The sequence below is a fragment of the Zonotrichia leucophrys genome, chromosome 19, assembly GCF_028769735.1.
Source record: "Zonotrichia leucophrys gambelii isolate GWCS_2022_RI chromosome 19, RI_Zleu_2.0, whole genome shotgun sequence".
NCBI lineage: Eukaryota > Metazoa > Chordata > Aves > Passeriformes > Passerellidae > Zonotrichia > Zonotrichia leucophrys.
Genome location: NC_088188.1, coordinates 4192510 through 4205319, shown reverse-complemented (window position 1 = coordinate 4205319; position 12810 = coordinate 4192510). Strand labels below are relative to the sequence as shown.

General features: G+C 51.4%; 1 protein-coding gene across 2 annotated transcripts; it reads right to left on the bottom strand.

The window, feature by feature from the left end:
• Positions 1-122: 122 nt before the first annotated feature.
• Positions 123-12044, bottom strand: P2RX1 (purinergic receptor P2X 1). Of its 2 annotated transcripts, none has more exons than XM_064729167.1 (13): positions 11761-12044; positions 8378-8525; positions 7901-7972; positions 7079-7148; positions 6510-6606; positions 6185-6265; positions 4895-5036; positions 3655-3785; positions 2958-3048; positions 2229-2294; positions 1515-1607; positions 959-1004; positions 123-641 (listed from the first exon to the last, which is right to left on the bottom strand). In XM_064729167.1, exons 1-12 carry the CDS (start codon positions 11895-11897, stop codon positions 960-962), a joined length of 1173 nt encoding a protein of 390 aa, XP_064585237.1. In that variant the 5' UTR covers positions 11898-12044; the 3' UTR covers positions 123-641; position 959. The 2 variants fall into 2 exon arrangements, with proteins under 2 accessions (XP_064585237.1, XP_064585238.1); XM_064729168.1 differs by having other exon boundaries at positions 508-644.
• Between the last annotated feature and the right edge of the window lie 766 nt (positions 12045-12810).

Here is a 12810-nt window from a genome sequence, read left to right as displayed (position 1 = left end):
CCCTGCATGGGAGGGCAGTTTCTGAAGGAATCATCACTAAAGGGATTACTTTATATGCATAAACCCTCCAGAAACCACTCCAAACATCATGCTATGGCGCTAGCATAGGCACCATGAAGGGATGTAGTAGAAAAACTAAAGGTTTATTTTTTTAATAAAATACATCCTTACAAAATAACCATTTTTCTCCCAGGCAGAGGGCTGGGGATGGTTCCTGGCAGCTCTCCTTCCTTCCCCTTCTCAATTTGGAATTGTCCAGCGGTGCTTCTGGGGCAGAAGAGGCAGCTGTGCTGTCCCCAGGCTCTTCAGGTGCCAGTGACCTGGCACAGCCCTGGCACACCAGGCAGGTGCAGTGTGAGCTCTTCTGAAGGGCCTACAGAGGCAGCAGACCCAGTGCCCTGCAGAGGGCCCCAAGACCCCTTAGTCTGACCCATCCACAGCATCATGGCAGCTCCCACCACAGGCTGTGTGCTGGGCCAGCCAGCCCCTGGCCTGGCTGCAGGGCACCACCTCCCATGAGCTGGGGCTGGATGCTGCTTCTGCTGGTCTTGGGGCTGGCCCAGGGAGGTGATGGGATGGCGACCGTGTTGTAGGAGAAGAGGAGGAGGAGGAAGGTGCAGGTTTGTCAGTCAGTGTGGATTCTGCTGAGAGAAGGTGCACAGTGATTTCTGGTCTCTTGCCCCCCAGTGCCCTCCTTCAAGAGATGCTGCCATCAAAGACACAATGTCAGACCCACATCCTGCATCTGTTGCTGCCCGATACAACTGCTTATGTTGGGAAGTGCTGACCCCATGTTAGGCACTGCAGCCCACAGCTCAGGTCTCCTCCAAGCCCCCCTGGATCCCTGCTGCCTTCCTGAAACCCTCCTGCCTTCTCACACACCTTGGAATAGCCCCAAGCCCTACAGCCCTCATCCCTGACAGATGTATGCTAGCAGGGCTGGGGAAACACCACTCACCTCACTGTGTGTTGTCTGGCTCCTTTACCTTCTTATGCGACTTTGACTGGGGGTTAAAGGAGAGAAAACAAAGATTCTTTTACAGACCTGCTCCTTTCTAATGCCAGGGAAATGTGACTGGGCAGCAACTCCTAACCCCCAGTGTACACACACATTTTCAGATGAATTTGAGGCGAACTGTTTTTGTGTCCTTTCAAAGGCCATGAAACATTCCATAGTCATGGAGATATTCTCAAAGAGCAGAAAAAGACATTTTCTAGTTTGCTAAAGCACGGATCTGCCCCTGCTTCCCTTAAAGCAATGCAAGTGTTACTACATATTGGAATATCTGGGGTTAAAGGCAGAGAATAACGTTATTAACAATGAGTCACACACAACGTCTCAGTAATTTTGGAGAGAAGATTCATGAATCCCAGTCTCCAACAGTCCCAAGGGCTCAGGAAGGCGCCTGGTTGCCCCTCAGCGTGGATGTTTGTGTTACAGCATCATTACTCATGCACACATCCACGCACACCCCTGCAAGAGCCTCTGCAGGGCAGCACTCACTGTTACTTACAGGCTCCGGTTCTGCATATTTGAATTTCTTCTGCTTGTAATAGTCCCGTCCATGGAGAAAATGCAGCAGGAGCAGGTCACAGAGGACAGAGGCCTTGAATCAAAGTGCAGTTAGGTTTGGAGTTGCCCTCCAAGATTACCTGCACCACTGTCTACTTCTAGTTTTTCCCAGTTTGCCCCACAATTTAGGGTCACTTCTGCTTCATCCCACCATATGGCAGTTGCTGAAGTCTCCAGATGTCCATTTAGGACAGAAGTGAAGTGTGCTGTGTTCAATTTAAGTGATTTAAGCCAACAGAAATGAAATGTTTCCCCTTTAGCTAAGTGCAGAGCACAGCAGCCTTTGAGTTGTGCCCAAGTCTTTAAAGCCATAAGCAAATCACACACTGGGTTTCTGTCCTGAATTAAATACTGCCAATCACATGCAGACTCTTCCTCATTGCCAGCTCTAACTTGAAACTATCAGGATGCCAAGACCTGCCAAGAGAACCAGCCTGCCCTTCATCAGCAGGGCAGAATTCACATCAGCCAGGGACCAGCAGGAATCTGTTTTCCTGAGCTGACAAGGCAGGAGAGCACCTCCTTTCCCCATCCCCTGATTCCCTGAGCAGTAGCCAGTATTTCACTTCAGCTCAAGGACACTTCCCACGGATGTCACAGGCAAGAAGAATAATTTGAGAGTCTCCATATAGAGGCTGGAAATATCTGAACTTACCACTCCAAAAATACCAATTCCAGAGCCAATTGTGGTCATGGTCGGGATGATGTCAAATTTGCCTGCCTGGATAAAGTCAGAGAAAATAGGTGATAAGTTACAGTCAGCCCAGGGGGAAAAAAGGGTACTCTAGCTGTAGGTGGAGCTCAGCAAAAGTGCCTTGCAGCAACCCAAACCACAACCACAGCACACAGAGAAACAGGAGCTAGGAAAGAGCTGGTCAAGCAGAAAAATATTGTAGGTTGGTTTTTGGCTGAAATAAATTGAACTTACTTTTCTTCCTGTACTTTTAATATAAAAAACCCAACCCAAACCAAGCAACCAAACAAAGAAGTATATAATTTGAATATTCTCCATGGGAACACAATAAGAGAAGACTTCTCTCCCGGTGGGAAGAAAAAGACAAAATAGAAAAATGCAAATGTTCAGCTTTTGCAAATAACAGTAAAAGGTTTTGAGTTTACACAAGTCCTCCCCACTCCCATCAAATTTTTTTTTGACAAAACCACTGATCAAGCCACAGCTGAAAGATGTGACCTATAAAATATGTTTTCCACCTCTCTTCCCTTCCCCAGTATTTCCCAAGGGTTCCTGTAGCCGGCCAGCACCCAAGGAAAGCATTCACACTAATGTTCCTGATCCCACAGCACCCTGGTGCCGTGTTTCAGAGCTGGTCCCTTCCAAGGACATGGCACTGCTGTCCCAGGGACCCAGAGGATCCACCCTTACCTTGCCATTCACCAGAATGTCGAGCCGGATCCCAAACACCTTGTAGAGTGTCCTCTTTTCCATCCCATCTTCTCTGTAGTATTTGGCATATCTGTGCAATTGGATGGTGAGTGTTTATGGTCTGCCAGGGGGTCCAATAGCCCCTGCAGCCCTACAGCACTGGGATCTTGGACAAAGATCTGGGAATGTGCTATCACAGACCTGCTCCTGACCTTCTCCTCAAATCCCCTGAAGGGGCTGGGCTGTTGGCACCTCTCCTCTCTGTGCCTCAGTTTCCCTGCCTGCAGGATGGAGTTCCAGCTCCTGCTGTTTGATCTGATGCCCCCAAGTTTTATGTGCAGCAGATATTGGTGAAGCACTGGTGACAGAGTCACACAGAGCAGAGGATACAGACTATGAGAACATGTGAGATGATCCTACACTATCTCCAGTCTTTCAAGGGCTTCCCAAAAACTCAGCCAAGCAGGAGAGCCTGCAAGGGGGAAGAGATGGAAAGGAAATGGGGCAGTTTTCAAGCCAAGGAGTGTATTATCTCTTTTCTCATGCTGTTTAAAAGAGCACTGGTACTGCTGCCTGGCCCTGCAAAGGTAGTGAGTATTTTGAAGGACACTCTCTGGCCTTCCACCATCCCTTAAATGGGAACCTGGAAGCTGTCACCTCTGAATTACCTGCTGATTCTCCAAGTGTATTTCCTTACCTGAAGTTGAACCCTGGTGAAACATTGCTGTCATCGTTGTACAGGCCATGGAACTGGTAAATGGGTTTGCAGTAGCGCAGGGGCCAGTCGAGGTCACAGTTCCAGTCTATGGTGATGCCCACCACTCCACCCTGCAGACAAGAGGGAGTCACAAGGTTGCCCCTCCTTGGACCTGGCTCATACAGAGAAATGCTTTCCCTCCTCATAGGTGTCCTGTCTCAATGCCATGAGGTGTCCTGGCTCTCCAATTGCACAGACCCCACTGCTGCCTCAGCCTTCCTGAGCAGCCCTGGCTTTGTGGCCTGTACATAACCCCTTGCAGAGACTCTTGTTTCTGTCCTGAGTGCTGGATACACAAATAAATTCATGCCTTCTTGTTCCTGATCAGAATCCTGTGTCCAAGGCACCGTCCTGAGAAACAGTGCTTACCCCAGATTCCTCCTGGTCCTCGTGGGAGAGCCTTCCCTTGCCTTGATCATGCCTAAGAGGTTGCTCAGGAAATGCAGGAGTCCTTCCTCCCTCCTGAGCTCACTCCAGGCTGTAAATAGCTGTGCCTCAGAGGTTTGTATTTTTACACCTTTAATATATAGAATATTAGAATGGTTTGGGTTGGAAGAGACCATGAAGACCATTTTGTTCCAAACCTGCCGTGGGCAGGGACACCTTTGGTTAGACCAGTTTTCTTCAGGTCCTGGCCAGGAATGGGGCAACCATAGCTTCTCTGGGCCATCTGATCCAATCCATTAAATAAGTGTTCATAGATGCAAGCCTCTGATTTTATCCAGTGCCTGACAAAGTTATCACAAGGTTTTGCAGCACAGATAGCAGACACTCCCACACACCAGCCTGAGGAGTGTTAAACAAAGCTGCATTTTGGAGCCAGGGGAAAGGCTGCAGTTAGCACTGTGCAATGACCAATATTTGACCATCCAGCTGGGATTTCCAAGCTCAATCAGATGGGATTTGGCCACACAGATCTAGTTATTCGCTGCTCAAATTAAAACAAGCTGAACCCTGGGATTTACTGCCAGGGGGTCAAATCTTCTCAAGAGTTTCCAAGAAAAATGTAAATATTAGGCCATGTCCAAGGAGATTCATAATCTTTATGAGATAATTCTGACACTTGTTTTCTCAAGAATTCTTGAGAAAACTGAAAATCATCTCAACAGCTGGAGGCGATTGCACTGTTGAGTGCCCCTTTCCCATCAACAGCAAGGAACATCATTTGAAATTGAAGTACCTTAACAGCCAGGAAGGTAAAATTCTGGCCTGATTCCTTCACTATGTATCCCAGTTCAAACACAGGACACAGGGAATCAGTGACTTTGTGATAGGTGCATTTCTTCAGGTACTGCTTGGTAACACTCTCAACCAAGTTGCGCCTGTGAATGAAAAGAGTGAGAAAAATTCTCAGAAACACAATAATTTTAGGGGGAAAAACTTCTGTAAGTCCCTAGCCCAGTCCATGTCACTCTCCCATTCACATGCCACTTGCCCATGGGTTCTGCTAGGCAGTGTTCTGAGCTCCAGCAATTTTTATCTGGGACACCTCATGGATAGTGAGTGTATCCCACACCTTTTACATTTAGCTGGAGTTTGCTATCTCCTACGGCAAGGGTTAAAAGGAAAGGGCAACTTCTTGCCTTCCATCCCACTCTGCTCTTTTGCCCAAAAACATCTTGTGGTTTTGTAAGCCTTGTGCCTTGCTCAAACTGATCCCATCGCTGATGCTCAGCAATGATCAAAGGCAGGAAGTTTCCCCACAGCAGCCAGCCCGGCCACCCTCACTGCCAGGACCTGCTCCCTCTCTGTGTCCCCTTCAGCCTGTCCTCACCTGGGCCACCCCTCCTTGCAGCTGGGGGGATCCCCTCTCCCAGCCACCTCCTGGGAGGTGTGAGGTCAGCCCAGGACTTTGCCAAGCCTGCTGGCTGCCAGGACACTTAACCTTGGCTGCAGCACAGGGACAAGATTCAGCTTAGAGAAAAGAATCCGCTGTCTACAGCACAAATAGCTTCTGTTAATTTGTTCCAAATCAGATATCTGGTGAGTCCCATCACAAATCCTCTTAGGAGTGTGCCTTCAGCCAGCAGCATTTCCCCCAGTGCTGCCAACCCCACCCTTTCCTGAAACAGGTGGGATCTGTGATGTTAAGGGGCACTCTGGGACACCAAGCTTATCCTGGCCATGTGGTATTTTAATTTTGTCTTCAGAGAAGAAAAATGAAAAATCAGAGTAACTGATTTGCATCTTGTGAGGGTAACTCAAGAGAGGTTAATTCCAGAAATCTTTCCAGTAACTACAGCTACCAGCTGAGGTGGGACAGATTTGGGAGGGAAACGTGTCAGTTCCTATGAGCTATGTGGGGCTCAGTGCAGCAGTTAGAGTAGTCCTGGGATCACTGAGAAGGTGAGGTGGGCAATCCTCCATACCAAGCATTCAGTTACACCCATCCAGCTGAACCCATGGTTTCCTCTGAGGGACACAGCTGGAGGAACCAACCAGGAGCCATCCCCCCCAAACCTCTCCTTACCTGGACACCTTGAACTTGGGGAAAGTGATGCTGTTCTTGATGAACAAGGTGAACTTCTCTGCTTCTGACAGTAGGGCAGGGCTGAAAAACACAAGTGTAGGCATGTGTCCACCACTTGGCTCTCCAGGCTCTAGAGAAAGCTCCATTTGGTGGAAATTCACTCAAACTGAGACAAGCAGACCCAGAAAACTGGTGGTCTCATCCCTCCCCTTCCTGCTCTTTCACAACACAGGCTGTCCTGGCCACATGCCATAGAGCCCAACTTGGTCTGCTCCACACCAAGTGCAGCTGGGATGGGAAAGAGAACAACATCATCATTCCTTACCTGGGAACATGATAATCAACTTCAACAGGGCACCAGCCAAAGATCTCACAGGTCTTCACAGTGCTGTTGAAGTTTACACACTTGCCAGTCATGAGCCCTGTGGGGGAGACAGCTGCTCACACCCTGCATCCTGTGAAATCTCAGCCTCACACTGGGATGGATGGGATCTGGTTGGGGCTTCAGCTCTGCCAAGGGCATGCAAGACACAAAGTGCTCAGGGCTTTGGCACCTTTCTAAAACAGTTAGGAAACTCAGCTCAGGGCAGTGATTTCTCTTACAGTGCTGTACAGGGGAGCAGCTGGGGATTTTTCTTGTTAAAACACACCTAAGAAAATGCTGAGCTGATAAGAGGACAACAGTTTGGGGGAAATGGCTTAGTCCTGATTAACCTTTTGTTTGCAGCTCAGGTATCTTTCAAAAGAGCAGAGCTGAACCAGCCCATGTGGAACCTTCAACCAGCATGTCAGAGGTTTTCCTGTTCAAAGCAGGTCCCCCAGCCAGGGGACACCCCAGCCAGGCAGCTTTTCTCAGTGTTGTCTCACCAGAAACACCAGGACCATGTGCCATACCTTGTCCCTGCCGGCTGTATTTCCCTTTGCTGCAGTCACTGTCCTGTGTGCACAGCCCGGCATCTGGCAGCTGTTTGGAGAAAGCAGCCACCTGTTAGCATCCCACCCTGCAGCTTCAATCCCCTGTCCCTCCTGCCTCACCACACAGCATTTTTCTTGAGGGAAACACTGCTCAACTGAAGCCAGAGCCTTGTTCATGTTATAGACTACAACAGTGCTGTTATCATTATATGTTTTCTTATATACCCAGAGCTCTTTTATCATTATGGTGCAAGGGTTCCATATCCTCAGAGTTTCATACCTCCTCAAAGTTTCTTGTAGGCAGCTCCTCTGGGGAGGAGCACCACCTGTTCCTAGTCCTTGCAACAACCCTCTGCCTCCAGTTCCCACCAATTCACTCTTTTATACCACTTGTGCTTATCATCCAGCTTGCTCCTAACCTTTAGTAATAGGGTCCAGCTGCAAGTCATTGGGGGATAAGATTACATTCTACATTACCTTCATTTATCCATACTGTGTCCCCCTACAATATACTGCTTCCCAACCAAGGCTGTTCAGATAAAGCAGGAAAAAGGGCAATTTATTCACTCCAGGCCTCAAGTCTGTTCTACTTGATCATCTCAAAGGGAAGAAAACTTAAATGGATGCCACCTGTTTTTCAGCAGAATAAAAGTCTTCACATTGCACACAGGAGTCAGGAACATTAAATATGGGGCCAGGCCCTGGCTCTTAATAAACCTCCCAGTGTCAGAAAAAGTCTTCCCACCACAATCCCCCTGAATTACAGAAGCTTAGCCCACTGAAGGAAGCTGGTGTGTTTACCTCTGGGCAGGTTCCTTGTTTCTGTCCAGGAGTGACAATGAAGTTGGTCATGACCACAAACGAGTTGTCCCCCTGTGGAGACACAGCCAACGAGCTCACAGCCAGCACAGGGTCCCCTCTGTGAGGAGCCTCTCCCCAGGTGGGGATCTGCAGTGCCACCAGCCCCAGGGACACTGGAGGACCCCACTTGCTGCCTGAGATGGTGCTCCAGAGGCACTGGAGGAACCTTGATCCTTTTGGAGGCAGCCTCCAATGTGCCTCCTCACCCACAGTGGGTCCCAAGTACCAGATGCTCCCCAGGGAGAACCTGGGCAGAGGTTTGTGACAGGAGCAAACTCCTTCCCACCACAGGGACACCCTGTCATGCTTAGCCCCATGGAAAGCCTATGCCAAGGACCCATCTGCACCCCAGCACAGGAGGAAAAGCAGCCACTGGGACAAAAGCAAATCCCTAACCCAGCCACCCTGACTCCTTACCTGGGGTGGGAAAACATAGTCCACCACATCCCAGATGTGAGGACCCAGGACACTCTCGTTGGTCAGTGTCAGCCCTTTCAACTTCACGGAGACCGAGCTGACGATGCTGTCCTGGGACTGGTAGCCCTTCTCATAGAGGAACACCCACCTGGACAGGGAAAGATGGCAGGGTGAGCATGGCCACCAGCACTTCTCCAACGGCCTGATCCTCAGCCCAGACCTGTGCACTGGGGCTTTTTCTACCAAGTCTCACCTGGGGAATCATTTGCCAAGTTTCTTCCTGCTGGATGAGGGACATGTTGCTGAAATATCCTACCCTTTGCCTGAGGCATGTGGTAGCTGTAGGACCCAACTTTCATGCCAGGATGATGTGTTTTGGGGACTGGGATACATTTTATGGCTGAGGGTGTGTGAAGGCAGGTGGAGAACAGTAGCCATCAGTCACTGAGGGTTAAAGCCTATGGCAGGTTTGCAGCTTGCTGGTCTCAATGACCTACCCCAACACCTGACCTCCTGATTCACTGCAGAGGAGCTCTCCAAAACCCAATGCCTCCAGGGCCAACACAGAGCTGAGTCTGAACACGGTTCACATCCAGAGCCACTGTTTTCCCATCCAGCAGAGGGAATGTGGAGCAATGGCCCTGTGTGCAAGAGGGCTGCAGGAGCAGGGTTAGGGACACTCTGTGGCCAGAACAGGGCTCTGCCTGCCTTTCCCAGCCCATCACACAGCCATTAGGACAGGCTCCTGACACTATTTAACCTAGAGCATAAACAAGCTGCTGCTGGATTAACTCTGACTCAGGGACACTATAAACATGGGCAAGCACCCATTTCGGGTGGTGCCTCCGGCGCCGTGGAGCATTCTCGGCACTAAAAAAGGAGCGATCTGGATTTTGTCCCCTCTGCCGCAGGCATTGGTCCCGCTGGCTGTGACAGAGGCAGCAGGATACCCATGGGACAGCTCATGACACCAGCCTGGTGTGTCAACCTCGCCTCTGACACCTGGCTGATGGGCAGAGGGGGAAATGGGGAATCCCAGGTGCTGTCCGGAGGTTTTCTGTTTGGACCTTCTTGGAGAGGGAGCTTTTTAGCTTGCAGCCACACCAGCATCCCAAGACTGAGAGCAAGAGGACCTCAGGGATGGCATCTGCTCCAGAGCATGGGGATGGGAGCAGAAATTCAGCACTGCTGCCACTGCAGCTGGGACACCCAGCTCCAACATCCTCCTCCAAGGCAGAAGACCATACTGAGTTACACTGGGCATCTTCCCTGATGCCCTCAGGACTGCAGAAGGATGTGAACTGGGCAGAACACTTCTCTAGATCAGCCTCCAGCACAGACTCTGCTGCTGACCTTACCCTCCCCGGCAGAGCTGACTATGGGCACACAGGGCTGGGCAACCCCACCTCCCCTGTGGCAAAGCCAGGGTCAGGACAAACAAAACCATTACCCAGGAGGCTGTAAATGCTGCAGCAAGTCCTGCCCAGGTTGTAAAAGTCCCCTGGTGTCACACCCTGATGTGGCAGAGCCACCAAGCCCTCTTGCCTTGCTGGCCTCATCCTGTGGCTCAGCCTACAGCTCCTTGCATGCAAGAATTCAGGAAGCGAAACCCAGAAAGTGCCCAGCATCTCCTGGGCAGCACTGATACCACCTTATCACAGCCATCACAGGAAAAAGAACTGCTCCCCAGGGGTGACACAGGGTCTCACAGGGGGGCTGGCCCCACTTCTGTGCACTGATGGCACCAGCCATGTCCTTCTAGCAGACACACATTTCCACGAGCATCCTATGCCTGCTAGGAAGGGAGGACAAAAGCTGGGAGAATGGTAAATAAATACACATTTGGCTGCCAAATTTGTTTTCAAAGGACAGAAAATCTCAGGCATTGTGGCTTGGTGAGGGCAGCAAACTGGGGGCAGTGTTGTGGGCAGAGAACTGGAGGAAGGGAACTGGGAGCAGTGCTGCCAGCAGCGAGGGGAAGCCAGGGGCTGGTGGAGCTGTAGGCAGCTGCAATCACAGGCAGCCCCTTGCTAGAGGAGCCCCATCCCAACAACCCAGGAAAAACTTGGGAATTCCAGCAACTTCATGCCAGATTCCTCTGCTCTGCCACTGGCTGTCACCCCCTGGCTGGTTCTCTTCCTGCTCCCTCCTGGTTGCCTGTCTCACTTCAAGTTGCTTAAGCCACGTTTCCTTAGTTGCCCTGCACAACCATCTGTGCCAGTTCCCCATCCACAGGAGCAGCTGCCCCCAGCCACATTTGGGACTGGAGCCCTGGGGCTTCTCAGGCTCAGTCCTTAGGAAAAACAAAGCTGCTCCCAGTAACACCAGTTCAAAACTCTGCAACAGAGCATCCTTGAGACCTCAGTTGCAGTTTTGCCTGAGGATTACCCTTGGGAGTCAAAGTGCTGGTGAGCATGGTGGGATTAATGGGGCAACCAGCATGGGGGTTCCACACTCATCCCTTGAGAAGGTTTTTACCTTTTCCAGGGAGTCTGTGCTAAAAGGAGGGACGGGCACCTCTGCTCCCCACAGTGACTCCCTTGCACTGAGGCCTGGGAGCCACTGCCTTTCCATTGCATGAGACATTCTGCACCCCAAAAATTCTCAGATTTTCCACTTGATGTCCAGACACCCCCCTTCCTTTCAAACATCCTTCCCCGTGAAAGGGTGCTGATCCCACAGCAGCCAAGGTTTACCAACCATCACATCCCATCACATCGTCCCACACCGAGGGACAGGCACAGAGTAACTTCAGCAGGAGCAGCAGCCCCAGGGCACCTGAGGACACACATCCTCACCCATTCTGATCCCGCCTGCTCCACTCACTGCCTTTTTTAAGCAGTTGCCCTTGCTTTTGGAGCTGCCTCCCAGAAGCAAATAAGACCAGGAATTTTGGAGCCAAGCTGCGTCTCGGCCGCAGCGTCAGAGCGGTGAACAGGGAGATTTATGGCCCTGTCTTGAGCCGCTCGGGTCTCACAAATCACTGCACTGGCCCCAAATGCCTCTTATTTAATATAAATGAAAATAAAAATAACAACAGATTCTCAGGCCACCGTCCAGCAGCTGGAGCAGGATCTGGATTCTCTTCAGTGAGAGGACGGGGCTGCGGTGTGCGGAGCAGGGCTGGGCAGGGATGGATGAGCCTCCAGCCTGGACATACAGGAGCTACTGGGGAGGATATGGGGACTAAGCAGCCATCTAAAAGAGCCATGGAGGGACACTGGGCTGCACAGGAGCAGCCACAACCAAGGGGATGTGAAGCCATTAGCAATAACCCCCCTGCACTGGGATGTAGGGGATATAGAAGCCTTTCTCTCTCAATTGCTTTTTAACCCAGTGGCAGAGCATTAATGTCAGGGCAAGCAGGTGCTGGGCAGCCTTACCCGATGATGTATGCCAGGACGATGAGCTGGATCAGCCTGAAGGTCAGTCCCACCTTCTTGTTCCTCACCAGCACCATCCGAGGGGTGTCATACTCGAAGAGGAAGGAGGACAGCTTGTCCATGCACTTCTGCCCCATGGCTGTGCCAGGGCTGTGCCACAGCCTCCCAGCTCTTCACTGCACCCTGGGTTGGGCCGTGCCTGCCGCCGCTCCGGCAGCTCCTCTGTTTGCAGATTAAAATAACAGAATAAGAATTGCTATCGGCGTGGCTCTGAGCACATCTGGGCTGCCGGGTTTCCTCCTCTGCGCAGGGATGAGGCTTCCTCTTCCTATAAGCTCTGGGCTGGGAACAGCGGGTGCCCTACATGGTCTGGGGGTGGGACAGGGTGTGGGAGGGTGCAGGGCCACCCTGTTGCCAAGCCCACATGCCACCAGGACGAAGCCATCTGTCTGTGAGCGATGCTCCCTCGCCTGGCAGGAGCCTTCCCTGGGGACAGAGAGGCTGCAGGCAGGGCTTGGGATGAGCAGAGACCACGAGGCATTCCTGGGGGCAACAGTGGGATGGGAGAGATTGTGGGGGTCCCGGGAGAAATTTTAGGAATTAGGATTGGGGTATCTTTCCTACCACAACAGCCACCTCAGGGTGTGTGTCCTGAGCCCATGTCCTCTTCTGTCTCCCAAAAAAGGGTCGGGAAAGAGAAGGGGGAGCACCAGAAAGCCCAGCTCAGCAATTCAGAGCTGACCCAGGGAGCAGAAGGGCACCCAGCTTGGCCCCCTCCCATGGTGAGGCCAGACAGCTGGGGCTTGGCTCCTTCCCAGCACTTGCACTGGGCTGGACTGGGTGCACTTGGAAGCATTTCCAGCATTTCCTGAATGGCCTGGATGTGAGCAGGGCCAGGCGAGCCGGGGTCACTGTGAGCGACGCTCTGCAGGGTGGTGCAGACACCACTTAAAACAAGTATCACTGAGAAAGGGACTGGATTTGACAGCAGTGCCAGACTGAAATTTGGGGGGCCAACAGCTGCAATGGGGAGCTTTGAAGGGGGTTGGC